Source organism: Penicillium alfredii (assembly GCF_028826965.1).
Source record: "Penicillium alfredii strain IBT 34128 chromosome Unknown utg000010l_segment0_segment0, whole genome shotgun sequence".
Lineage (NCBI taxonomy): Eukaryota > Fungi > Ascomycota > Eurotiomycetes > Eurotiales > Aspergillaceae > Penicillium > Penicillium alfredii.
The window spans coordinates 569,679-593,096 of NW_026622707.1; the positions used below are offsets into that span (position 1 = coordinate 569,679).

Consider the following 23,418-nt stretch of genomic DNA (forward strand, 5'->3'; position numbering starts at 1 on the left):
CCTCGCTCGCTCGCTGCACTTGGTTGCTGCAGCAATCCTGTGCCTGGATTTGCTCTCCCTATAAGCGGTTCAGCACACACCTTCCTCTTCGGATATCCGAAGTGAACCGTGCGCCATGGCGACCCAACCCCAAGGAGGCGATTTCTGCCTCGAATGCCACTGGGAGGCTTTCCATATTGATGGCAAGGACGCGGTGAATCCCTCAGAAAACCGCACCCAACAGCAATGGAATTGTCCCGAGCATGAGCATCAAACCTCGCTGGCTCATTGCGATGTTGACGAAGCTTGCTGTGACGTGGATGACTGCCCTCTGGACTGTGGGTCAATATGTGATGGCTTCGTGGAGTGCGATGCCTCGACTGTCTGCTCAGCCACACACTGCGACGATAATAACTGCGACGACAACCATTGTGATGACAACCACTGTGATGATAACCACTGTGACGACCACCATTGCGAGAGCATAGATCCTGTCTGCTTCGATGCTCACTGCTGCGACGGCACCGAGGGCCAAGACTGCGGCTTTGATTCTCTGTTCGGGTTGAACACTCCGCTGTCACTAGATCCCTCTGCTATCTTGCCCTCTACGGCCATGGCACAACATGGCGTCGGCTCGCCGCAAAAGGTCCCGGAACCTACTTTCCCTGGGACCCTTGATCCAAACCATCATCATGACTTCTTGTCCTCCTACCACGCACATGCACACCACTGCGAGCAAAATGTGTCTAACCACTTCGAGTGCCATGACTTCCAGAAGGACATGCAGGGCATGTTCGTGAACCCACCATTTCCCCCGCAGACCGAAGTCAACCCAGCAGAAGTATTCCATATGCTGGGAATGTGCTCAGACTTTGCGATTTGCCAGGACCAGCATGTGTCGAACCCGCAGGACAGCACAACCCCGATTCAAACCCCCAAGACCGACTCATCAAGCGCTTTGAGCTGTTTCCATCCCGAACATCACCATGTTCATGGCCATTTCAAGAACCCTAATGATTTGAATCTTCATGGGTTCAAGCGAGGACCGCACCGCAACCACCACCGCTGCCGAGTTCACACCCACGCGCATTCGCATCCTTACTCCCCCTATTCTCGCAATTCGCGGTCCAGCGTCAGCTCCCACCTCATATCTAGTCCTGGAGAGACCCCGCCACCCCTCGAAGGCGGCGCATCATCTGTGTTGACCACGCCCGATTTCTCAGAAGATAGCGATCTGCATATTTGCAAGTGGACCATGAAAGTCCATGGGATTAAGGCTGCATGTGGTGCCACGTTCGCGGATGCCGGTGGTCTGCAGGATCATCTTATTACCCACCATATGACCACCGTCGACGGCGCTAAAGGGAATGGGTACTACTGCTGCTGGGAAGGATGTCATCGCCCGGATGAGCCGTTCTCCCAAAAGTCGAAGCTTCAGGGTCATTTCCTAACACATAGCAACTGTCCGTCTCTTTCCATTTTATCTTTATTACGGAACTGTCTTGCTAACTGCCGGCTTTATAGACAAGAATTTCAAGTGCTCTGTTTGTGGCAAGACTTTTGCCCGGCAGGCGACCTTGGACCGTCACGAGCGGAGCCACCGGGGTGACAAGCCCTATAAGTGTAAAATGTGCGGGAAGTCTTTTACAGACAGCAGCGAGCTGAGTATGTTGTGTCTTGGTACCTTCCTTCGAAACCGCAGCTGATCATGCTAGAAACACACTCCCGAACCCACAGTGGTGAAAAGCCATTCAAGTGCAACTATCCCGGATGTAACTTTGAAACGGGCGATGTGAGTTTCCTCTCCTAACGAGAAATGATAAGCTTGGAATCTAACATTTTTGCAGTCATCCAATATGTCCAGCCACAGACTGAGTAAGTTGAAATTGAGGTTTGCAAACATTGAGATCATCACACTGACATTTACTAGCTCACGGGGAACGAAAACACAAATGCTATTTCCTGGGGTGCACCAAGAGTTTCACTCGACCCGGTATGTCCCGCCACACGCATGCCACTGCCCTAGTCCTACGTATACTAATTCATGAGTTGCTTTACAGACCAATTGAAGCGCCACATCAAGACGACCCACAAACAAGAGCCGCCCTCAACGCTTCCATCACCCAGCCCCGACCACTTCGCGTTACCCGCATTTGCGGTCGTCTGATGAACCAACTCAACCCTCGAAGATCTTGTTCTGTACGATTGTCATGTTCTTACGACCTACTTGATATCGAGCTACCTATAACCGGGCGTATTACGGATGACTGGGAAGGTTATGTGTCTGGCGTTTTCGATAATCACAAAAAAAGCTTTATACCACCCGGGAGAGATGTTGTGGGGGTGTTCACGATCTATTTAATGACTTGCTATGGTGGTTTCATGTTATGATTGTTGAGCTATTTGGGCTACACTACACGGGTAGCCGATGGAACTGGCCAACTGCGCCAACAGCTCTTTGCTTTGACGAGGAAATAATGTCGGGTCTGGGATCCGGAGAAATGAAACCACTTCTTCAACATGTGCCTCGCAATAACTGTTCTCTACCTAGTGGACACATAGGTCAAGACCCTGATCTAACAATACAACCATAACCACAAAGGACAAACAACAAAATACACCCATGGCCACCCCTCAAATAGCCACACACACTTCACAGAAAAAGAAGAAGACCCGTTCTAATCAGCCTTAGCCTTCTCCTCCAAAACCTCAACAGCATTCTTCAACTCCCTCACCCGCTGCCCAACTCTCTTCCGCACCTCATCCCTAACAGCCTGCGAAACCTGCGCGGGATCATAATTCGTCTCGACAAAAGGAGGACCCTCACCGGACCCCTCGGCCTCGGCCTGGCCTTCCGTAACAACAGTATGGGGATTGGCAGCCGACGACGGCGACGACGACGAAGAAGAAGAAGTAGAAGGAGCAGAGCTGTACATGCCATATACAGCACACAGCTGATTCAGCGCATCCCGCGCCGACTCCCGATCCGACGCAGCGTAGATGGTCGCGGCGTCGGTGCTGTCGGTGGCGATCTCGAACTCGTCCGTCGCGACCTCGTACAGCTCCTGGAGCTCCTCGACGAGTAGGTCTGCTTCGGCTTTGCCGCCGGTGGCTTTGAGGTCGCCGAAGGGTCGTTTTGCGTGGGGGGTTGGTGGGAAGAAGATGGCTTGTGGGTGGTGGTGTTGGCGTTGCTGGGTTAGCAAGTTACTGGTGGTGGTTGTAGTGGTGGTGAGTAGTCTTCCAGTTGTGTATGCTGGTGTATTGTGACTTAGTGTCGAGTGCAGTTTGTGTGTGCTGGCTTGGTTGTGTAGGCTGCGTTGCCGTGCGAGGCGACTAGGTCCGTGTGGTGCTAGGAGATTGCGGAGGCTTGGGAGGCCTGGGATTCGGGGTGGGCGGAGAGATGTGAGAGGATGCATTCTGTAGAGGATGTGGAAGGAATTAGATAGCTCTTGGGTTTTAAAGTGTCGAGTTGTTAACGGGTCTTTTACGGAGGTGTTTACGAATGTCGAGGACCGCGAGGCGGCAGTGACGTCACCGGATATCCAGTCACGTGTCGATATGCCGATAAAGTATGTGTGGGGCTGATCATCGACCGGGACTACTCGTCGTGCTTTAATTATCTACCGTCTGAAATATCCGAAAGAACTCTGGCTCAAATGAGTTATGCTCCAAAATTTGATGAAGGGAGGTCTCCCTCTCTTATCGATGCATCGGATGGGAGCTCCACCATATTATTGAGCTTGAGCTCATTTTACATACCCGACGGTCTCTGCGAAGTACGATTGAAACCTCGGGAGGATATACTGGTCCGAGTCAGCAGGTTTTGGGTCAGCTAGAAGCAAAATGAGTCAAATTGTCCTTGCCATAAAACAGGTCGAGTGGGTATATATAAAAAAAAAAAACAAAGGATCGCGCATGAACCCATTTCTGAAGGATTTTAATCACTGATTCACGTTGGTATCCACCGTGGACGGAACAAATAGACTCCCAATGATCCAATCGGGACACAACAGGTTTTTCGTCATTGGCACAATATTTTTGATATAATCAATTTATCTTCCGTTATTTCTTAATTTACACTTTCAATTATATTTATCAGATTTATTATTATGCCAGCTATACTGTGTTTATAGTTTATTATCAGAATATTGGGATGTTGGGATATATATGGGTCCATCCCTACCAGACAAAGATCCTCCGGAGCTCGACAGCCCCCTAGTGCAACACTTTTAAGGCAACAGTTTGCACTTCGGTGTGGTACCGCCCAGCTAAGGCTGGCCCTGGGGCGGGGGGTCCAGGGGGCGCCGTGCAACCTGGCCATCAGTTAGCAGGAAGGGGCGACCGGAGTAGGGCTACCCGCAGCTCTCCGCGAATGGGAGAAAGGGAACCGGGGGCGGGAGTCAATAGAAAACGGGAAAACGCAATTAGAATTGAAGAGGACCTCGCCTGTAGAAGATATGTATAATGAGAATATAATGAGAATGAGCTATCTTGATTTAACGAGTCTGTAGTCCTACCACCTATATATAGTAAATAAGAAGGATCGGTGGAAGCATAGGAGGAACAACTATAAGTAATCTTCATGTGAATGATATGCTCGTGCCATTCCCCGTGAAACAAAATAAATTATCCCCAAACATCCAACAAGATCCACCTGAATCCCGGTGGATCAAGTTGGGGGCCAGGTCAGGTCTCCTTCGCTCTCTTCCCACTCATACAATGTGGATCCAACACCCAAGCTTGTAGATTAAAGAAGGATTTGAAAGGCTCGATGGCAGACTTTTCTTGCCCGGTGTTGGTATAAATCAAAGGTATGTCTCATCACTAGTTCCTTGAGTTGACCCGTCGACCATGCACAATGCGACCGGCTAATTTCCCAAGGCTAATTGCCTGGATTCTGCTGGTTCTTTGTTATACAAAAGCCATGGCCGAGGCAAAGCAGCAATATTCAATTCGGACCAAAGCCAATACATCCCTGTCCACATTCAAGGACTTCGTTCAAGACCTAGATCAAGGAAAAGGAAAACAGGAGACACCTCAATACGTCCGACACCAGATCTACGTGACATCCCTGAGCGATTCCCAGGCAGAGGAGGTCCGCAAGAAAGACTTTGTCCTCTTTGTTGAACCGATAAGTGACACGACGCCGCTCAATTACACCCGTGCCGCCCCTAAGCTTCGGCGTGCTTTCCCTAAGCCTAACGTTCATCTGCCCACTTTCAATGAATCATCTCCTGCAAAGACCAAACGCGATGGATCGGTACCCAATCAGTTACAACTACTGTCCTGGAACAGAATGGGCAAACCTCCGCCAGAAACGAGATATAGGCAGGATAAGAGGAAGGGAAAGGGTGTCACCGTCTATATCCTGGATACTGGCTTTAATCTTCGCCTCAGAGTATGAGCATCGCTTCGTCACGAATTGAGCTTTCTTTGTTCCGATGACTAACTAATCAACCTCATGTTGTCGATAGGAGCTTGCGCCGAGAGATCGAACCGTCAAACACTATTTCCCACCCGATTATCTCACTCCTGTTTCAGGCCATGGCCTCAGACGCCGTCGAGTAAACATTGACGACCGCGACAATCATGGAAGCACAATGGCCGTTGTCACTGGTGGGGTAACCATGGGCATTGCCTCCAAGGCCAATCTTTATTTGATCAAGATTGGGCACGACTACAAAGACGAGGACGGAAACAATGAAATTTTGACCACCCCAGCAACATGGCAAAACGTCCTGGACCATGTCATTTTCGACCTTGGCCGCCGTGCAGAAAACCCGGAGCCAGGAGACGACTTGAAATCTGTCGTAACCTTGTCTTCAGGTAAAGATAACAACTCCCCAAAAGACCGAGTCGTAAAGCGCTATGGGAACTGACACCTTTTTGCCACCCCTGGATTTGATAGTTCTCGATCATGATGATGACCATGACCATGTGTACACTGCCATGGTCCAAGAGTTTTACGACGACCTTGCCACGTACGATGTCGTCGCCGTGTGCAGTGCTGGAAACGACGCCCCCTACGGCAGAACACTCCAAGACTATTATTTCTCCGCTCTTTCGACAGAAGACAACGTTGCAATGCCCGTTGGCGGAATCAATATGGATGGAACCCTCTATGACTTCACTCCGCCCGATGCCGGTGGCGCCAAAAAGGTTGTTTATGCCCAGGCTACAGATTTGGATCTCATGCTTGCCGATGGAACTATGGAATGGGGTGCGGATGGCGGTGTTAGTACACCGACCCAGATTGTGGTAAGTCAATTTTTATCTCCCTTGTCCAGCCCCACCAGCACGCTGATATAGAATAGGGTGCCACGATTGCCATGTTTCTCGGGGTTGATCAATGCGATACGGATCCGGCATTCCATGGGCTAGACAGGAAATTATATGACAGCGAAGGCAACCCCATGGCCATCAAGATGAAGGATTTTATCAAGCATGAAGCTTCATTTCAGAGAAGCGAACGCATCCTGGCGAGGGGTTCACGATATCGCGAATATGCAAGGCCTCCTAGAAGAGTGAATGCCATTTACAATCTGGCAAGGGGGCCCGCGCCAAATTGAGCCTGCGAGATAGAACAAAAGATTTGTTGCTATAATGAATGGTTATTTGTATCTAAATTCATAGGTATTTGAAGTGAGCTAAACCGCACACTGCTAAAATGTCAACATTTGGCTTTGGGGTAGCCAATTGCTAAGCATATGTGGTAATATATGTAATGAGGATTTCGCATGATCCAGTGATTATCCCTACGTGCCTTCTTTATGAGTGAAAGTTCCGCGTAATCCCAGTGCTCAAAGACTTAGCAAGCCACCGGCTATGCTTTATCCAATACCGCAGACCTATCTTGACAGCTACAGAGTAATCAATTCCAAAATATTCCCCGGACAGTGGGGCTGAGTCTGATGTTAAGTTGTAGGATGTATATAGATTGGAATATCTACGGGGTTACGTTGCTAGGGCGTTCGGATATGCTTTGCTCTTAATCCAGAGATGTAGAGGGGTCCTAGGTTTAGATGGCACCCATTATAATCTAAAACATCGTAACTGGAGAGGGCAGGATACTGCTAAGTATGCACGGAAATAACTAGAACTAGAGGCGTTGTCTGTTTAAACTTAACGCCGCTGCTAATAGTCGACTAACCAGGGTACGGGGGAGGGTATTGAGATAGTAACTCTGGGCTACAAAACCTTTCAAGGAAAAAAAAGAAAGTGCTGATTATGTTTTGCCGGGAATAGGGTGAAGATCATGGGGCATACGGCATTGATCGATGGTGTCGCGCGGCAGACTAAGCAAGGGGTGTGTTATTATGACTCTGACCAAAAGAGGTTGAGAAGCTCAACATATCGTAATAGTCATCAATCAATTCTCCATCTCTACTTTATTTCATATTTGTTGCGGTACTCGGGATAATTGATCCCAGCTGTGACTAATGACGTGCATTGAGAGCTGTATAAGCCCGGGGTTTCTGGAGCCCTGGCACAAGCCTTCTATGTCTGGAAAAGATATAAAACACCCCAGAGATAAGCCAAAAAAAATACTTTAGAGCATAATACCTCATTTCCTTTTATTCGAGGCAACGAGGTGGAAAAAAACCTATACGTATGGCGCCCTACAATGCTTTGGCCATTGCCAAACCCATCTTTGCAATGTCAGCGACCATAGCAATAAACTGATAGTTGCAAGATTGGAACACTTTGTAAGTAAGTGATGAAATCAAGAGATCAGGCGATAAATAATGGGAAGCGTGCCAAACAATCAGAGGAGAAGTTATAGATCCAAAATATTTATAGAGACGCCTCCCCTTTATATGTGATTTCCACTTGGTCGGCAATTTAGTTGATCTGTGAGACATCCTACCCAGGATTGAGCAACTCAATAGCAAATTTGCTCCAGGTCCCGCTTTATATCTCACTTTGTCCTCGGTGATTGCCCTCTCCCGCGAGAAAGGTGCAGCTGCCGCTCGACCTCCCCCCGGACCCAGTCGGTGTTTTAGACTTGGAATACAACCACACAACAAAGCAGGAGATCAAGGTCCTGAGACAACCTCAGAAATACGCAATCCAAAACAAGCATGAACAGAAAATCATGGCCTCAATTCAGTCCTAGCCAGACCGCAAGTCCTGATGCAAGCCGCGCACTCCGCCGAGGATTCGGCTTTGATGCTGACGCCAGCTCGGGAATTGCTCGTTACTGAAGTTCAGTTTGACGCCATGCCTCGCCTGCATGTCTCACACGTTTTGTGATCCCATGAACACCCCGAGGGCATGGCGCACGGGCACTTGGAAACTGTCGTTTCGCGAGGCTGGAGCTTCGAAGCTGGAGCTCCCGTAAACAATCAACCAAAACACAGACGCATCGACCTGCTGGAGTGATCCAAACTAGACTATGGAAGATCGTCACTTCTAAGACACCCAAGACGATCGACGGTGCTGCGAAGAATGTGGTCAATCTCCTTCGGGCCAAGGATCGACAGTGCCGTGCAGCTTAATGCGAGGTTCATCATGCAACATCTAACAACTGCAATGTAAGACATCCACGGTGGCTCATTATATGGCTCATAATAATTGACCTCTAGTGGGTTGAGATCATCGTGCAGTGATTCTCTTGTCGCGCTTATCCCCCGCAAGGCAGAACGATTGTTGACTGCACGTTCCCCTTTGTCCCTTGCAGTATTCCTCAACTCCAGCAAAACACAATGAGGTCGAAGATCAGACAGCTTTGTTGGGAGCTTAGAGAGCTTCTGAGGACTGTCAGCATACGTCATTCTAAAGCTGGACGCCAGCTTCCCTCGAATATAAATACCGCTTGACTTGACCACCTTGGATCCTCATCTCCAACAGATCCAACACCCGGAATCATCAGATCCTAAGAATCCTTTCAAACCAAATATCTTTAGTCAAACAAAAGATTTATCTTTCAATATGCGTTACACCCTTGCCAACGGTCTTGCGCTTCTGGCGATGTCGCCGCTGGCTGCCCTCGCTCTCCCCGTTGACCCGAGCAACCAGCCCGGAGTCTGGGACCCCAACGGCCAGTACCAGAAGGGCCACTACGAGAATGGCCGCTTTATTCCCAACAACCAAGGCCAGAACTGGCAGGGTGTGAACGAATGGGGCAACAACAACAACGGCTGGCGCCCAGACAACACCCGTCCGGCCAACCCCCAGAACACCCCGTATGGCTACAACAACGGCCAGAACCAGTGGCAGAACAACCAGTGGAACGGTGATGCCCAGAACCGCCAGAATGACGGCCAGTGGACTCGCCGCTCCTCGGTCGACCAGCCCATGGACCGCGAGGGTGTCCGCAACGGCAACGGCAACGGCAATATGCCGGGTGTGTCTGGCCTCCACGCCCGCAACTGGCCCTGGGATAACCAAAACCAAAACCAGAACAATGGACAGGGCTGGACTGATGCCCAGGGTCGCTGGCACCAGGGTAACAACCAGAACAACGGACAGGGCTGGACTGATGCCCAGGGTCACTGGCATCAGGGTAACAACCAGAACGGACAGGGATGGCGCGACGCCAACGGTGTCTGGCACCAGAACCAGAAGCGCACCTTTGACCCCATCCTCGGTGACGCCGGCTTGAACCGCGACGGAGACCGCAACTTCGGCACCCCGACTGTTCCTCGCTTCTGGCCTTTCACCAACGGCGACCGTGACCAGCACCACAACGGCAACGACTGGAAGAACGACCAGTACAACCGTGACGGCTACAACAACGGTAACGGCTACAACAACGGCAATGGCTACAACCGTGATGGATACAACGGTAACGGCTACAACCGCGCCACTCCCACTCCTCGCGTTTAACACTCCCAAGGGAATGTCTTTAAGACGCAGGACAAAAGGTATGCCGCGAAAAATAGTGGTTTCTGACACCAAACTGACGTTGCTCTTAGATTAGGGGTCGCATCAAAAAGATGAACGCGAGTTGGCAGATGTGGAATGATTGTTGCGAATGATTTGAATGCGAACACGAACTGGATACGCTCCTTGATGTCATATGATTTATGAGGCTTGCAATGTGGAAGTCGAGGGGGTTATAGTTAGATAGGATAACGAAACTAGAACAGAATGGAATTTGCTTTGAATGTCACTTTCTTCTATTGTGGGTATTGAAAATTCGACCAGATTTATCATCCTCTAAAGAATATTGAAATCAGTGGAAACTTTCAAACACGAGCTATAAAGTCACTTGTTTGCAATATGTAATCGCTTATAGAATGTGTTTCCAGGCGCAAGATCGACTGGTATTTTCTATTAAGACATCCCGAAAAAAATCTATATCTGACCACTGTTCGTCAATCCCTCGCTGTGAACCCTCAGTACACATATCGAAACTGCCTATTCTTCAAGTCCGTGATATCCACCAACTCCCCAGAAGACCCAGGACTGGCATCCTTATTGTGTGCTTCAGCAGGAACTGCAGCCATCTCCCGATCTCGCCTCTTATTCTCCCCCGGAGATAGAAAAACAAAACAAGCGTGCCAATAACACAGATGACAAGGCAAATAATGATCGCCAAGAAGCCAGTCTATCGAGAATCAGCCCCAACTCGCACTCGTTATCAAACGGAGATTTGTCAACATACCTGATATCCGGGCTCCTCCCGCTCGAAAAAGAGCTGCGGGCCAATGATATTACCCGCACAGTACATGAAGTAGATTGCGTTGACGGTAGCCCTTTTAGTGAATCCACCGACATTGGAGCTGATCATGGCCATGGAGACGGGCCTTGCGCTGGAGTATACTCCCATGAGGAGAAGGCCGGCATAGCGGGAGGCGATTGACGAGGTGGCGTAGACCAAGGCGCTTCCAAGCATGCTGTCGTGGATTAATTAGGAACATTGTACATAAGTAGGAACTGAGTATGAGAGAAATACCCGACCAGATTCATGGTCACAATAACCATGCACCGGCTGTTCGGCAATTTGGAAGATATCGCTGCCCTGGGCGGTTGATCAGCAGAGATTAACTACTGGGTAGATGGTAGCAGACCTACCCTATCACCACGGATACCAGCACTACGGCACCGCCTGACATGCCGAGCAGCAGAGTGCGGAAGGTAGTATATCCGAAGCCTTTGAGCACAAGCCCATTGAACTAGATGACGCGATATTAAGGGAGAAATAGTTCAAACGTTAAACTGCTAACTCACCGCTGTGAATCCCCCATTAGGAATATTATTGGACAGAACCAAGACAGCAAGAAGCCATGTCATGACATCGGTGCAAGCCTCAAAGATCTGTGCTCGCTCCACATGGATATTCTTGTATCCGGTCTGATTCGCCTTCAGATGCTCAGTCGCAATAAGTCTCTCCTCCTGAGTAAGGAAACTGGCATCTGTAGGCGAGTCCGGAAGACGAAAGAACAGGATGAGTCCCCAGAGAAAGGTGACAATTGCGAAGATGATAAAGAGCCACTGCCAGAAATGAAATTGTCGTTCTTAGCAATTTCATGTCTAGTTAGTTGTTAGGCTCTGCACTCACCTGCCATGGCCGCAGACCATCCCGTATATGCCAAATCCCCGCCGCGATGAGATTTCCCAGAATGATAGAGAGTGAGTTCCCGCCAAACCATATTCCATGTCTCAGTGGCTGCTCTGACGTTCGATACCATAGAGAGGTAATGAGCGTAAAGCCCGGGGACAGGCTTGCTTCGGAGCATCCCAGGAAGAATCTGGCTACCATGAGGTCGGCGAAGTTGTTTGTGGCTCTGTGGCATGCTAGGATGATAGCCCAGAGCATGCTAACTTGTGTTAGAAGTTGAACGATGAAATTGAGGAGTACAGGCGGGTAATGAACAGGTTGATCGCGAGATATTTTCCCAGAGGGAATTTGACCATCAAAAGTGATGCCGGATATCTATAAAGGATTAGTAGCCATATCATCCAAATACTAAACCCTGTGAGAGATTGCGCACGAGAAAAATAGATATCCAAAGTAGAATACGCTTGAGGACCAGTTATATTGCAGTCCCACTAGGTGCAGGTCTTCTCGCATTTCCATCAGCGCGACGTAGTTCAGGGTCTGCTTGTCCAGGAAGGCCATCATGTAGGCAAAGACCATGAGCGGCAAGACCCTGTTGTCGGTAAGAATGATTAGTATGTCAAGTTCAAGGCTGGAACATACATCATGTCGATCTTGCGCACTAGCCTTTTCTCGGCGTTGACCGAGATTGGAACAGAGAATTCCTCTCCAGCCTCATTCTTGAGGTTTTGACTGCCCAAATCATTCTTGATCTGATCTACCTCCCCTATTGTGGCAGATTTTGCCATGGTTGCGGCCACGCATAAACCGGATCAAGGAGAGATTGACATTCGCGGTTCCAGAAGAACCCAACGATCAACCCCCCTGATTCATGTATTCAGAGACCCTCACACTGTCAACCTACCATGCCAGACTTGAAGAATTGTGCGGGATAAAGATCTCCCCGCGATCTCAGCCTCCTTATGAAGGGTGTGGAGCCAGGGTCAGGGTAAGCCAAAGCTAGCGGTGTCTTGGCCGCCAAGGGAAGTAGAGTCGCGGCATCAACATCGACGGGGGGTGGATTTAGGATTGATTGGCGCTGACACGGATTTAGGCTGGTTGCTTCACTGCGGAACAAGCCTCTCTTTCCGTTCCTAATTCAGCAGAGTATACTAGGCCAGGGCCACATAGATGCGTGAGCAAACTCGTCTTGATATTCCCTATTTTTCTATCTAAACATTTCACCAAGTAAATCCCTGGCTTCAATGGCTCTCGAAATCCTTCTTCACGGCCTCGGCGAATTTCTCGTCCACCAAGATCTGGCAGGCGACTGTCGCCATCCCGGCTGCGCATGCAATGCTTCGCTCGTGGCCCTCGGGCGACCCAGCCCCGTTTGTGAATTGGGGCGTGTGGTTGACTCCCTCGGTGGGGATGGTGAAAAGACCGTGGAATCCAGGAACGGCGTAGGATACGTTTCCTATATGAATGTGAGTTACTGTCTCTAGATGACTATGGAGGATAAACAAACCCATATCTGTCGACGCTCCATCGAGCGCACTCGACTGTGTCGAGTTGTCCAGCAGGGTGTGATGACCCAGGGCTCGCATTGCCGAGACATAGCTCTCGCAAATTGGCCAATTGCTCTTGAGATCAGCGTAGGAGGGACCCCTGTGTGAAATATGTTAGACAACCACCAATGAAGTATCTATGAAGTGAAAAGTACCAGTCAAATTCGAGCGTGCATCCCGTAGCAGTTGCGGCTGCCTCGAAGCACTTGATGACCTTTTCTGTCAGTGGCTTCAACGATTTCACGGTGGGTGACCGAATGTAATAGTCCACGGTCGCAGACCGCGGAATAATGTTAGGTCGATCGCCACCATCGTTGATGACCCCGTGGATTCGTTGACTGGGCAGGATCTGCTGACGAAGCAGCGAGATATTGACATAGGCCGCGACTACGGCATCGAGTGCGTTGATACCCTCCCACGGGGCGGCAGCCGCATGCGCCGGCTTGCCGGTGAATGTCACCTTGACTTTGTCGTTGGCCAAGAACCCGCCCTCAAGGACGGTCGCCATGCTTAGGATGTCCGGGCTACCTGGGGTCACGGGAATCGGGTGCACCATAAGACAGGCATCGACACCTTTGTAGGCTCCACTGTCAATCAAGCGACACTTTCCACCGCCCGACTCTTCTGCGGGAGTGCCCAGAAGGCGGACCGTGAATCCTGGTCCTGATGAACTTTCGGCCTGATTTTTCATCGCTTCACAGGTAGCGATGAATGCCGCGATCGAGCTAGTCGCAATGAGGTTGTGGCCGCATGCATGCCCAATCCCAGGGAGGGCGTCATATTCGGCGTTGAATACCACCACGCGTCCGCCCTTTCCGTGCGTGTACTCGACCTCGAGTGCAGTTTCCAGCCCGTAGGCCTTGCGACGGACCTCATAACCACTGGACTTTAAGCTGTCGAACAAGTCGCAGATGTGGTCATGGGCCTGGTGCTCAGAGTATGCGAGCTCCGGGTTGGACCAGATCTAAGGGGAAAAAGTGAATTGCTGCATTGGGTTGCGATTTCAGACCAAAAAACTAACCTTATGGTTGATGTCTTTGAGCTGTGCGTCATAGCGACCAAGAGCCTCCTGCACGCTATCCAGGAACCGCTGCTGAGACTCGGGAAGATGCATATTGGAATGGATCGGCATGATCAATGCAAGCCAGAAACGAGGCGTGAGCGCACGTTTTATAAGACATTTCAAGAGATTCGCGGAATAACCGCGAGGGTCTTGGGGGCGATGTAACGAGCCTTGAATCTCTGGCTGAATCCGGTGCCGATGCAGCCAATCGGCACGCTGGTCTCGGCAGGCCTAAACTCGATAAGCCTGAGGCTCCACATTCTCGCGATAAGCTCCACCCTCCTCCACTCTCCCTCCACTTCCCCTCCTTCTTTGTCCCTTTTTTAGTCTCAAAAGGCGCATGAAGCCACTTGACACTTTCATGGCCACTGGATCCCTCGGCATGCAAGAATTCGTCATCATTCATTGGCAGCGTCGGCAGTTACTAGACCCAGATAAAGTGAAACATGCATAGGTCGGGGAGGACTCGTTCCAAGACAGGTAAGGATTCACTATCCCTTTTTTCCAGGAACCGGTTTAATGTCCCCGCGCAGGATGTCGGACATGTCGCATCCGCAAATTAAAATGCGACGAAGAAAAAATCACCGTCAAAGGCTATGAAGAGCCACAATGCGGACGCTGTATGGCGGCGCATCTTCTCTGTGAATGGAAAGATGGGCCTATTCCCCGGAAGTCGACATCAACCCGCCAGAAATGCCAGAGGGAAACTAGCCAGGGGATGACTGGGGCTGGCAAGGTCCTGAGAAGACGACCGCCGGTCTCAGTATCGTCCCCGTGTGAAGCATCGTTGCTTCCCGTGAGTCCAGACGATGGCAGCCGTGACCAGGTCATGCAAGCTGCCAACTCTCTGTGCCTGTCGGCCTTTGACCGTCGTTGTATCGCATATCTTCAGGACTCGATTTTGGTCGTGATTCTTGGGAAGCACTGGCCGTGGTCGACTCTTTCTTATGCGTACCACAGAGTTGCCGTGAAGGAGCCGATGGTAATGAGTATGATGCTCGCTAGCACTGCTCGAGAAATTTATAGATCCCAAATCTATGAGCAAGGAGATGTTCCCGGACAATCTGTAGGAGATGACTCGCCAGATACAGATGGGAGCGTGCACTATGGACGGGCTTTGGCTGGCCTGCGTGAGGCGTTAAAGCAAGACGTGAAGTCGCCGCAAAAGATCGAAGGCATTTTCATCACGTTGTGGCTGATGATTGACTACGAGAACCGATTTGGTAGTGGTGCATCGGCCATCAATATTCACATTCGGGGTGTGGAGAGCCTGCTTCATAATCACATTGTGCCCTTGCTTAAGCACCAGGCCGCGTCTGCCTCGAGGATTGAAGCATCTCTTGCAGATTCAAGCCCCAAGAGTTCCTACCCAAGTCAAGCTTTCTTAAACGCCTCTTCTGCTTCTCTTGCGAGTTCATCCCGTCCTCTAGACGAGCTTCGCTGTACCTCTGTGCCGCTCTTCCTACTCTGGACCTTATATTTCTTTACTCCGGGAGCTCTCTTTTTTGGTTCTGGTATGTCTCGACTCGACACCGATATTCTCCAATTTTTCCTTCGCTCAGAGCCCGACAACCCGGCCCCTCTCAGTCTCCCGGAGCTGTACCGAATCAGCAGGCAATCTCCCTCCCGTTTCTGGGGCGACGAGTATCCTGTATCTGCTCAGCTAGACGATCAAGAGAATCTCCCAGGACTGACATTATACCACCGAAGTCACGTTGTGCAATTTAAAATCACCGAGCTGTGCAAGCACAGGGTGGCTCCGAATTCTGTTTCGACTGAAGACTCGTACCAGTGGATTATCAATGAGATCAATGCCCTTGCCTTGGTATGTCGCCGAAGCTGATTGAACCAGACACATCATCACAGCCTCATTGCAAGCCATGCAGCCTATGCAGTTGAACTAATGTCGTGCACAGGAATTCGACACCGTTCTCACCTTGGCCAAATCATCCCCCTCCTGCGAAGTCACCGACGACGGCCGCCGCGTGATGGAGACCATCTACTGGTCGTCCATCACCTACTACAGCACGATTGTATATTTCCACCTATGTTTCCGAGAAACGCTTAGCGAATCTTCCAACGAGCAAAGCGATGCCCAGATCCTGCCTCTCAATAATGCCGTTTCCCAGGTTCTTGGACTGAGCCTGAAACTTCACCACAGCCGACCACGTCTCATGGTCCGCATCACTTGGCCGTTGTTTATCGCAGGGATTGCTACCTCAGACCGCATCTATCAGGACTGGGTGTCGATTCGGCTGCGGGAGCTGGGACGGTACGGGCAGAATTATACTCGGATCAGTCGCAGGTTTGATGAGGTTATTCGGTGTGGTGATCCAGATATATGGAAGGGCGATAGTCCTCTTTGTTTAGGAGGGTAGCCCTAAGATTTGAAGAGATTACTATCTACTATAGCCGTTCCAGCGCTTGTCTCCCTGATCCGCAATTTTACCCCCTGTTCACTTTGTCTTTGGTTTTCCTCTACGAGAAGCATTGAGATAAACAGAAGCGTCAAGCTGGAGTATTTTCATCAAACCGTCTTTTTCTGTGTTATGCCAAAGCCAGAGCCATGATCCTGCTATGAACACTTCACCTCCCAATTCAATCTGTGCACACAACGTCCATTCCACTTGCCCCAAGAATCCCCCTGGGCCATCTACTCCTCATCCGAGGAGGGGCGCTTCACATCAAACAGATCAACAACAGCCCGAGAATTCTCCATGCACTCCTTACCCGCTTCGTTGAGACTGATGTAGTCCTTCTAGTTCGTCTTCAGCTGGCGTTGCAGCAGCTTAAGGTACAAGTCGATCGCTTCGTTCCGGACTTTGATTTCCTTCTCGAGGAATTCCATGCGCTTTTCAGCGGCTTTCATCTGCTTCTTTGCCTTCTTTACCATGACTCGGACCATCTGGTCATGGTAGGCTTTGTTGACCTTTTTGGTCTCCTTGGGGGCGTCGTCCTTTGTAGTATCCATCGTGACTGATGGAGATTGGCCTTGCGAGATGGTGGTTTCGTTAGTATGGACTCTCTCTCTCTCTCTCTGCTTTTAAGGGATTTAGGGTGCACTCACAGTAGGAACAGTGAGTTGTTCTTTAATGTCAGGTAGCAGCTTGGTTAGGATTCAGCAGAGATGGGGAAGTGGTAGGAGGATTGGAGGAAGAAATTGTGAGATGGGTGAGGTGATGGGAGAAGTGAGAGTTGATGGTCTTATTGTTTGCTCTCTATGTAGATCATTCACCCAGTATACTGCAGGCAATATCCATTCAGCGCTGATGGATTGAGGTGTGCCTGCTTGTTACATGCCTAATATACAAAAAATCTCGACGGGTTAACTGGGACGAGCTTAGCAGCTGCCCCGATTGATCGAAGTCTCTCTCCTCAGCATTTATAACCTCTGGAACCAACAATAGGGCATTATGGAGAGGTTCCAGCGTTTTACTCTTGTAGGTTGAACCGAGAGTCTTGAAAAGTGTTGACATCGCTGAGAGGTGGTGGCTGGGGCTCTGCTAGCACCTCCCCACGTATCGGCCCCTCAGAGCAGATAGCTGGAGAGTTCTCTTCTTTTATTCTCTCCTCAGACAGCTGCTCTCTCTTCTTTTTCTTTTCATCTTATACTCGATTATTCCGACCTTTTCCAACCCAACCTAAGTATCTATTATCGTGGATTGATATCAGGAAGGATAAGCAGTCGTTGGAATGCACGCCCAACAAAGCGTTCTCAGTCATCAACTTGACGTCGATGGCCTCGCAGGGGATCCCGCCGGGAATGAGCTCCTATCCTCTGCCCAAGATGGCCGTGGTCGAGTTCACGGGATTTCTCAACAGGGAGCATCCGGGAATTACGTCTGTCAGTCTTGATCCCGGCGTCGTTCCAACGAATATGGGCCTTAGTGTACCATTCCCCCAGCCGTTCGTCAGGGATGCTCCTGAACTGTCTGATGTTGCTGCTGTGTGGCTGTCGAGCTGCGATAAGTCGTTCCTCTCAGTGAGGTATTTCCTTGTCAATTAGGATGTCGAAGAACTCAAAAAGAGAAAGGAGGAGATCAGTGATGGTGAATTGCTGATGCTTGGGCTGAAGGGAAGTTTCGGGGAGCCGAATGTGGTTGTTGAAGGGTAAAGCAAGTAGTAGACTTTGAGTTTACTGGGAAAAAGCACTGAATAATAGAAGTACAAATGAACAGTCTATCAAAGTTGGAGTCCGCATTTTGAACTAGTCTATGTAACCATCTTCATGCCGCCGTTGGCACACACCACACTGCCTGTGCACCACAGCCCATCCGGCGTGCACAGCATGCCAACCACACCGGCCACCTCACTAGTAAAAGCGGGTCTCCGATTACCCATCTTTTCCTTGATCAGGCGCGTCTGCTCAGGGCTCAACCGGCGCATGGTATCCTCGCTGCTCTCGTCCAGCTTGCTCATCGGCGTGTTATCCTGGAAGCCCTGAATATCGCGCCAGAATTGCTCGCCCGTCTCAAAGTACATATCACCAACGACAGGACCCGGGTTGACAGCGTTGACCGTGGCACGGTCAGCCAGCTCACGCGCCCAGGTGCGGGTCATCGCCTCGAGGGCAGCCTTGGTCCCGCCATAAATGGACTGGCCGACGAAGCCGAGCGAGGCCGACACGCTAGAGATATTGACAATGCGGCCGCTGCGGTCCGTGGGGAGGAAGGGGGCGCAGGCCTGCGTGAGAAGGAGCGGGGCGAGGACGTTGACGGTGTAGATCCAGTTGAAATGCTCCGGGGCGATGGGGCCGCGCTCCGCGTCGTTCAAGTTGCGGTCGCCCGCCACGCCGGCATTGTTGACGAGGATGTCAATCTGGAGCTTTCCATCTGACCCAAACTTCTCTTTGGCTACTGCGACGATGGTGGCGGAGGCTTCTTCGGGCTTGCTGAGGTCGGCTTGCAGGCTCTCGCAGCGGATGCCGTGCGTCGCGGCCAGCGACGTGCACAGCTCTTCTGTGCGGGCGCGCGAGGACTCGGATGTGAAATTCAGGAGCAGTGAGCAACCCTTGGATGCCAGGTTGTGCGCAATGGCCTCGCCAATGCCTGCATGGCATTAGCGCTCGTCTTATCGAAGTGGGGAGGAGGGCAACTTACCCCGCGATCCGCCGGTGACGATGCCCAATTTGCCGTCCAGCACCCGCGTTGTGTTGGCCATTTTCGAGGGAGACCACATGGTGCTGAGATGAAGACAGGAGATGAAAAAGAACAGGAGGGCCAACGAGCCGCTTTATACTTCACATTGAGGCGAATTTAGCCGGTCTTCGGTCCTTTCCCCGGTCTACGCTTCTCCACGGCTCCACCAGCGGAGCCAAATTGCCTGTTTGGGCGAGAATAGGGCAAGTCGGGTAAATCCAGGGATTGCGGGAATACACGCCTCTTGATAATGTGGACAAAATGGTGAGATTGGCGATCTGTGAAAAAGGAAAGCGCAAGTTACAAATATACTCAACAGATCCACACTGTTCTACTCCAAGCGCACACTCAACTTCTTGAATGCGTGCGCATTCTCCCTGATAGCAACCTCCACCGGCAACCTCTCCATACTACTCGCCCCAAAGAAGCCATGAACACCAATAGTCCTCGACAACACAAACTCGGCATCCCGAGGCCGCGCAATAGGACCGCCATGACATAGTACCAGAATGTCAGGGTTGACCTGAACAGCAACATCACGAATGGCCTGCACAAACCCCACACACGCCTCGAGCGAGCGCCCACTGAGCGCGCCAATCGCGCCGGACGTGGTGAGTCCCGCATGCGCAACAACGACATCAGCCCCCGCGCGCGCCATCTTTGTGGTATCGTCGACACTGAAGACATACGGCGTGGTGAAAAGACCCTGCCGGTGTGCCGTCGCGATCATTTCCACTTCGCGGTCGTACCCCATCCCCGTTTCTTCGAGGTTTGCTCGGAATTGGCCGTCGATGAGCCCGACTGTTGGGAAGTTTTGCACGCCACTGAACCCGAGGTTCTGCAGTTCTGTGAGGAAGTGTGGCATCGAGCGGAAGGGGTCGGTGCCGCAGACGCCGGCGAGGACGGGAGTATTTTCTACGATAGGGAGGATTTCGCTGGCCTGAACGAGTTAGCCAATTTTTTTTTTTTTTCGGTGTTGTATCCTGCAATACTGATGGCCCATGTATAAACCTCCCCGTAGAGTATGAATCCTACGAGAACAAAAATCAACATACCATCTCTACAACCACCTGGTTCGCATCCGAGTACGGCATCAACCCGGCCAGTGAGCCGCGCCCGGCCATTCGGAATCGGCCCGAGTTGTAGATGATAATGAGATTGCAGCCGCCCTGCTCAACCGCCTTGGCCGAGAGCCCGATGCCTGAACAGTAATCTCAATTAGCGAGGGATTTCCCGGGGTTTTTTTTTTTTTGAAACAGCTAGCAGTTCATTCCTACCCGCGCCAGCCCCGACAATAATCGACCCATCGGCAACAGTCTTGCGAAGCCTGGCGAGGACTTCCTCACGGTTAGTCGGACGAGGCATGCTGTGTCAGCTTCTCTCTTGCGACCACCGAAATTGGTTTAATTGTCGCTGCCAAGTTACCGTGATATTTGCTTTTTTTTTACCCCCGCCAGTCCACGCTGGCGCAACGGCCCCCTCACGGCCCCACGGATGACCTCATTCAACGTGCGTGGGCTACTGGGATGTTCCTTGATCGGTGCAGCCTAAAGAAATCCAGTGGCCTCGAAGGTGGAAGGTGGCTGATTTAGGCATTTGTGAGGCTGGAATGTGTTGACCGCATGTCTACTTTATACTCGATGATGCTAGAGAGGAAAAGAAGAATATAGAAAAATATAAAACTAAAATAAAAATAAAAATAACCACAGCTCATAAAATAAACTAAAACTTAAGATAAATTCAACATTATCAATACTTAGTGTCCACACCGATGTTCTCGTCATCTGCCAGATACACTCCCTCTCCACCGCATGATAAGCAACTTCTCGTGCAGACATCTTCACCAGGCACATGGACAAGGAGTAACATTTCCCACCGAATCAGATCCTCGAAACCGCCAAATCAGCCAGCCAGCACCGCCGATCTTATCATCCGGATTTTCGGCAGACGCACGATCGGAATTCCTGCTGGAAGGGGTGAAGGGCCACATGCGATGTCCCCTCCCCGATCGACAGCTTCAGTGAACAGGGGAAGCCCCTGACAATGCAGGAAACGGAATGTTTCGCCAGCCCCGGTGGCTCTCGAATAACGGATCCAGGGGATTCTCTCCTTCTCTATGGCCCATATCCATATGGCCATAGTGTGCAGTGTGATGTGTTCACCGTGCCCCTCGGGCTGGTCTGCAGGGAGCTCGGGTAACACGACGTGCCTGCATAACGGCAGGACGAAACGTGTCCAGGCTTGATGCTTGTCACCGCTCTTTAGCATGCGCCTACGCGCGGACCGAAGGGCTGCTTTTCCAACCCTGTGTCGCTTAGGCCCTTGCCGGGTCAGGTCTGAAGTATTTAGAAGGGCATCCGCTGCTGTGGGAGACAACTCTGTCACACCATAGGGTTCAACATGCCGCGTCCACTTAATTTCCATAAAGGCTTCGGCGAAACTCTGCCACTTCTGTCGCGGCCCAAGGATGAGTCTCTCGGTGAAGCTGATAACCATGATCTCCTCGACGATGGAGATGGCCAGCGTCACCTCGGGCTGTTTTCGACCTCGATGCTCTTGTACGACACCTTTAGTATTACTATGCTCAACCGAGCAGTTGCTGATTATCTCCAGGACAAACCGCATGGTCGGCGCCACAATCTTTCTCGTCCCCGCATCCATCGCCCAAGACGTTGGCAGCGTGGGCGCCGCGCTGTCACTGTGGCTCGTGGGGGTGTTGCTCGCCTTCTGTGGACTGCTTGTCTGGCTTGAACTCGGCTGCCTCAGGCCTCGCAGCGGCGGCGAAATGAGTTACCTGCAGGCAGCATATCCGCGTCCCTACCTGCTCACCACCACGATTTTTGCCTCCTATGTTGTTTTCGGGTTTATTGGGCTGCTGAGTCCAGTGGTCGCCGAGAACTTCCTGCTGGCTATTGATCTGACTCCAGGCGAATGGAGTACACGATTTTTGTCGGTGGGGGTTATGGGTTTGGTGGCTGCTATCCATATCACCTCGCGGGTCTGGAGTGTGCGCATCATGAATACCCTGGGGATGGTCAAGATTGTCGGTCTCGTGGTCATCATCTCTCTGGGCATTGCGGCGCTCTTCGGTCAAGTGTCTGAAGTGCCAGATCCTCTGGCTAATTTCCGACACCCGTTTGCGGGCTCCTCGAGCAACTTCTCCGATTATGTGGTTGCCGTGTTCAAGATCCTGGTTGCGTTCCAAGGATGGAATAACGCTTCATATGTGTTGGACGAGATCAAGCAGCCACGGAGTACTTTGAAACAAGCCGGAGTCCTTGGTGTGGGCTGCGTGGGGATCTTATACTTTTTCACCAACATCGCCTATTTCGTCGTGGCATCTCCAGAAGAAATCAGTCGGTCGGGTGTCCAGCTGGTAGCCTTGACTTTTGGGAAGACGTTTGGCAGTGGTGCCGTCCGACTTGCCGCAGCCCTTATTGCCCTGTCTACATGTGGGTGTCTGATGGCAGTCTCGTTCACAGCCTCGCGGCTTGTCCAGATCCTTGTGAAAGAAGGCATCCTGCCACTTTCTTCATCATTCGGCGCAGGGCCCAAGTCAGACATATCCTCCAGGACGTTTATGGTGGTATTTGGGTCTTCGGTGGTGGCTATACTTTTTATCCCATTCGGTGGGTTCTATCCAATCCACTTATTTCTTTCTCAAGGAGTACCTTCTGACATGATCAGGCGATGCATACGACATCTTCACCAGCGTGTCCCAATACTACGCAGCAATCATCTCATTCCCCGTTGTCGGCTCGCTCTTTATTCTCCGGCGCCAGATTCAGCCTACAAACAATAACATCCGTATCGGTTCGGTCATCCCGCTCCTTTTCCTTGCTGGTCAGACATGTCTCCTCTTGGCGCCATTCATGTTCCCTCAAGCAGAAGGAGGCAACGTAAGCTCGGCCTGGCTAGCTCTGGTCATGGTGGTTTGCTCGTTGGTCGTGGGAGGAGAGTACTGGTGCATATGGCTGGCGTACCAGCAAGGGAAATGCGACTTCAACTGGGACCAAGTACTCGGTGCTTGTGAATGGCACCCGGGGTATGTGGTGGCCTAGAAAGCAGACAGCTGATGATTATGACTTACGGGCTTGGCTTATGTGTTTGCTCATGGGGTTTTATTTTGGGAGCGTTTTTTATATCCTAGATGTTACGGTTGTTTCGGGCGGAGATATACCCAGG

The 23,418-nt window shown here is 51.1% G+C and overlaps 12 protein-coding genes across 12 annotated transcripts; 6 read left to right on the forward strand and 6 right to left on the reverse strand.

Annotated features, from left to right (window-relative positions):
* Positions 1-115: 115 nt before the first annotated feature.
* On the forward strand, positions 116-2,146 carry NUU61_007763 (C2H2-type zinc finger protein; the record flags this gene model as incomplete). Its single annotated transcript, XM_056658288.1, has 6 exons — positions 116-1,442; positions 1,504-1,644; positions 1,695-1,771; positions 1,827-1,854; positions 1,910-1,972; positions 2,040-2,146. 6 exons carry the CDS (start codon positions 116-118, stop codon positions 2,144-2,146), a joined length of 1,743 nt encoding a protein of 580 aa, XP_056508581.1.
* A 511-nt stretch (positions 2,147-2,657) lies between these two features.
* NUU61_007764 (uncharacterized protein) lies at positions 2,658-3,395 on the reverse strand (the record flags this gene model as incomplete). The annotated part of the gene is made up of 1 exon (XM_056658289.1): positions 2,658-3,395. The coding sequence occupies one exon, from the start codon at positions 3,393-3,395 to the stop codon at positions 2,658-2,660; it is 738 nt and encodes a 245-aa protein (XP_056508582.1).
* A 1,508-nt stretch (positions 3,396-4,903) lies between these two features.
* Positions 4,904-6,288, forward strand: NUU61_007765 (uncharacterized protein; the record flags this gene model as incomplete). The annotated part of the gene is made up of 3 exons (XM_056658290.1): positions 4,904-5,377; positions 5,454-5,797; positions 5,844-6,288. 3 exons carry the CDS (start codon positions 4,904-4,906, stop codon positions 6,286-6,288), a joined length of 1,263 nt encoding a protein of 420 aa, XP_056508583.1.
* Positions 6,289-8,910: 2,622 nt separating this feature from the next.
* Positions 8,911-9,807, forward strand: NUU61_007766 (uncharacterized protein; the record flags this gene model as incomplete). Its single annotated transcript, XM_056658291.1, has 1 exon — positions 8,911-9,807. One exon carries the CDS (start codon positions 8,911-8,913, stop codon positions 9,805-9,807), a length of 897 nt encoding a protein of 298 aa, XP_056508584.1.
* Positions 9,808-10,588: 781 nt separating this feature from the next.
* On the reverse strand, positions 10,589-12,273 carry NUU61_007767 (uncharacterized protein; the record flags this gene model as incomplete). The annotated part of the gene is made up of 7 exons (XM_056658292.1): positions 10,589-10,820; positions 10,880-10,945; positions 10,999-11,099; positions 11,155-11,418; positions 11,486-11,860; positions 11,900-12,077; positions 12,128-12,273. Coding segments are annotated over 7 exons (1,362 nt in total), but the record flags the coding sequence as incomplete, so codon positions are not given.
* Positions 12,274-12,726: 453 nt separating this feature from the next.
* Positions 12,727-14,146, reverse strand: NUU61_007768 (M20 family metallopeptidase; the record flags this gene model as incomplete). Its single annotated transcript, XM_056658293.1, has 4 exons — positions 12,727-12,941; positions 12,993-13,132; positions 13,188-13,996; positions 14,054-14,146. The coding sequence occupies 4 exons, from the start codon at positions 14,144-14,146 to the stop codon at positions 12,727-12,729; spliced, it is 1,257 nt and encodes a 418-aa protein (XP_056508586.1).
* A 667-nt stretch (positions 14,147-14,813) lies between these two features.
* Positions 14,814-16,473, forward strand: NUU61_007769 (uncharacterized protein; the record flags this gene model as incomplete). Its single annotated transcript, XM_056658294.1, has 2 exons — positions 14,814-15,920; positions 16,012-16,473. 2 exons carry the CDS (start codon positions 14,814-14,816, stop codon positions 16,471-16,473), a joined length of 1,569 nt encoding a protein of 522 aa, XP_056508587.1.
* A 275-nt stretch (positions 16,474-16,748) lies between these two features.
* On the reverse strand, positions 16,749-17,066 carry NUU61_007770 (uncharacterized protein; the record flags this gene model as incomplete). Its single annotated transcript, XM_056658295.1, has 2 exons — positions 16,749-16,839; positions 16,894-17,066. 2 exons carry the CDS (start codon positions 17,064-17,066, stop codon positions 16,749-16,751), a joined length of 264 nt encoding a protein of 87 aa, XP_056508588.1.
* Positions 17,067-17,831: 765 nt separating this feature from the next.
* NUU61_007771 (uncharacterized protein) lies at positions 17,832-18,209 on the forward strand (the record flags this gene model as incomplete). Its single annotated transcript, XM_056658296.1, has 2 exons — positions 17,832-18,077; positions 18,102-18,209. The coding sequence occupies 2 exons, from the start codon at positions 17,832-17,834 to the stop codon at positions 18,207-18,209; spliced, it is 354 nt and encodes a 117-aa protein (XP_056508589.1).
* Positions 18,210-18,307: 98 nt separating this feature from the next.
* Positions 18,308-19,273, reverse strand: NUU61_007772 (SDR family NAD(P)-dependent oxidoreductase; the record flags this gene model as incomplete). The annotated part of the gene is made up of 2 exons (XM_056658297.1): positions 18,308-19,143; positions 19,195-19,273. The coding sequence occupies 2 exons, from the start codon at positions 19,271-19,273 to the stop codon at positions 18,308-18,310; spliced, it is 915 nt and encodes a 304-aa protein (XP_056508590.1).
* A 291-nt stretch (positions 19,274-19,564) lies between these two features.
* On the reverse strand, positions 19,565-20,598 carry NUU61_007773 (TIM-barrel enzyme family protein; the record flags this gene model as incomplete). The annotated part of the gene is made up of 3 exons (XM_056658298.1): positions 19,565-20,173; positions 20,289-20,434; positions 20,511-20,598. 3 exons carry the CDS (start codon positions 20,596-20,598, stop codon positions 19,565-19,567), a joined length of 843 nt encoding a protein of 280 aa, XP_056508591.1.
* A 1,035-nt stretch (positions 20,599-21,633) lies between these two features.
* On the forward strand, positions 21,634-23,294 carry NUU61_007774 (amino acid transporter; the record flags this gene model as incomplete). The annotated part of the gene is made up of 3 exons (XM_056658299.1): positions 21,634-21,791; positions 21,847-22,862; positions 22,921-23,294. The coding sequence occupies 3 exons, from the start codon at positions 21,634-21,636 to the stop codon at positions 23,292-23,294; spliced, it is 1,548 nt and encodes a 515-aa protein (XP_056508592.1).
* Between the last annotated feature and the right edge of the window lie 124 nt (positions 23,295-23,418).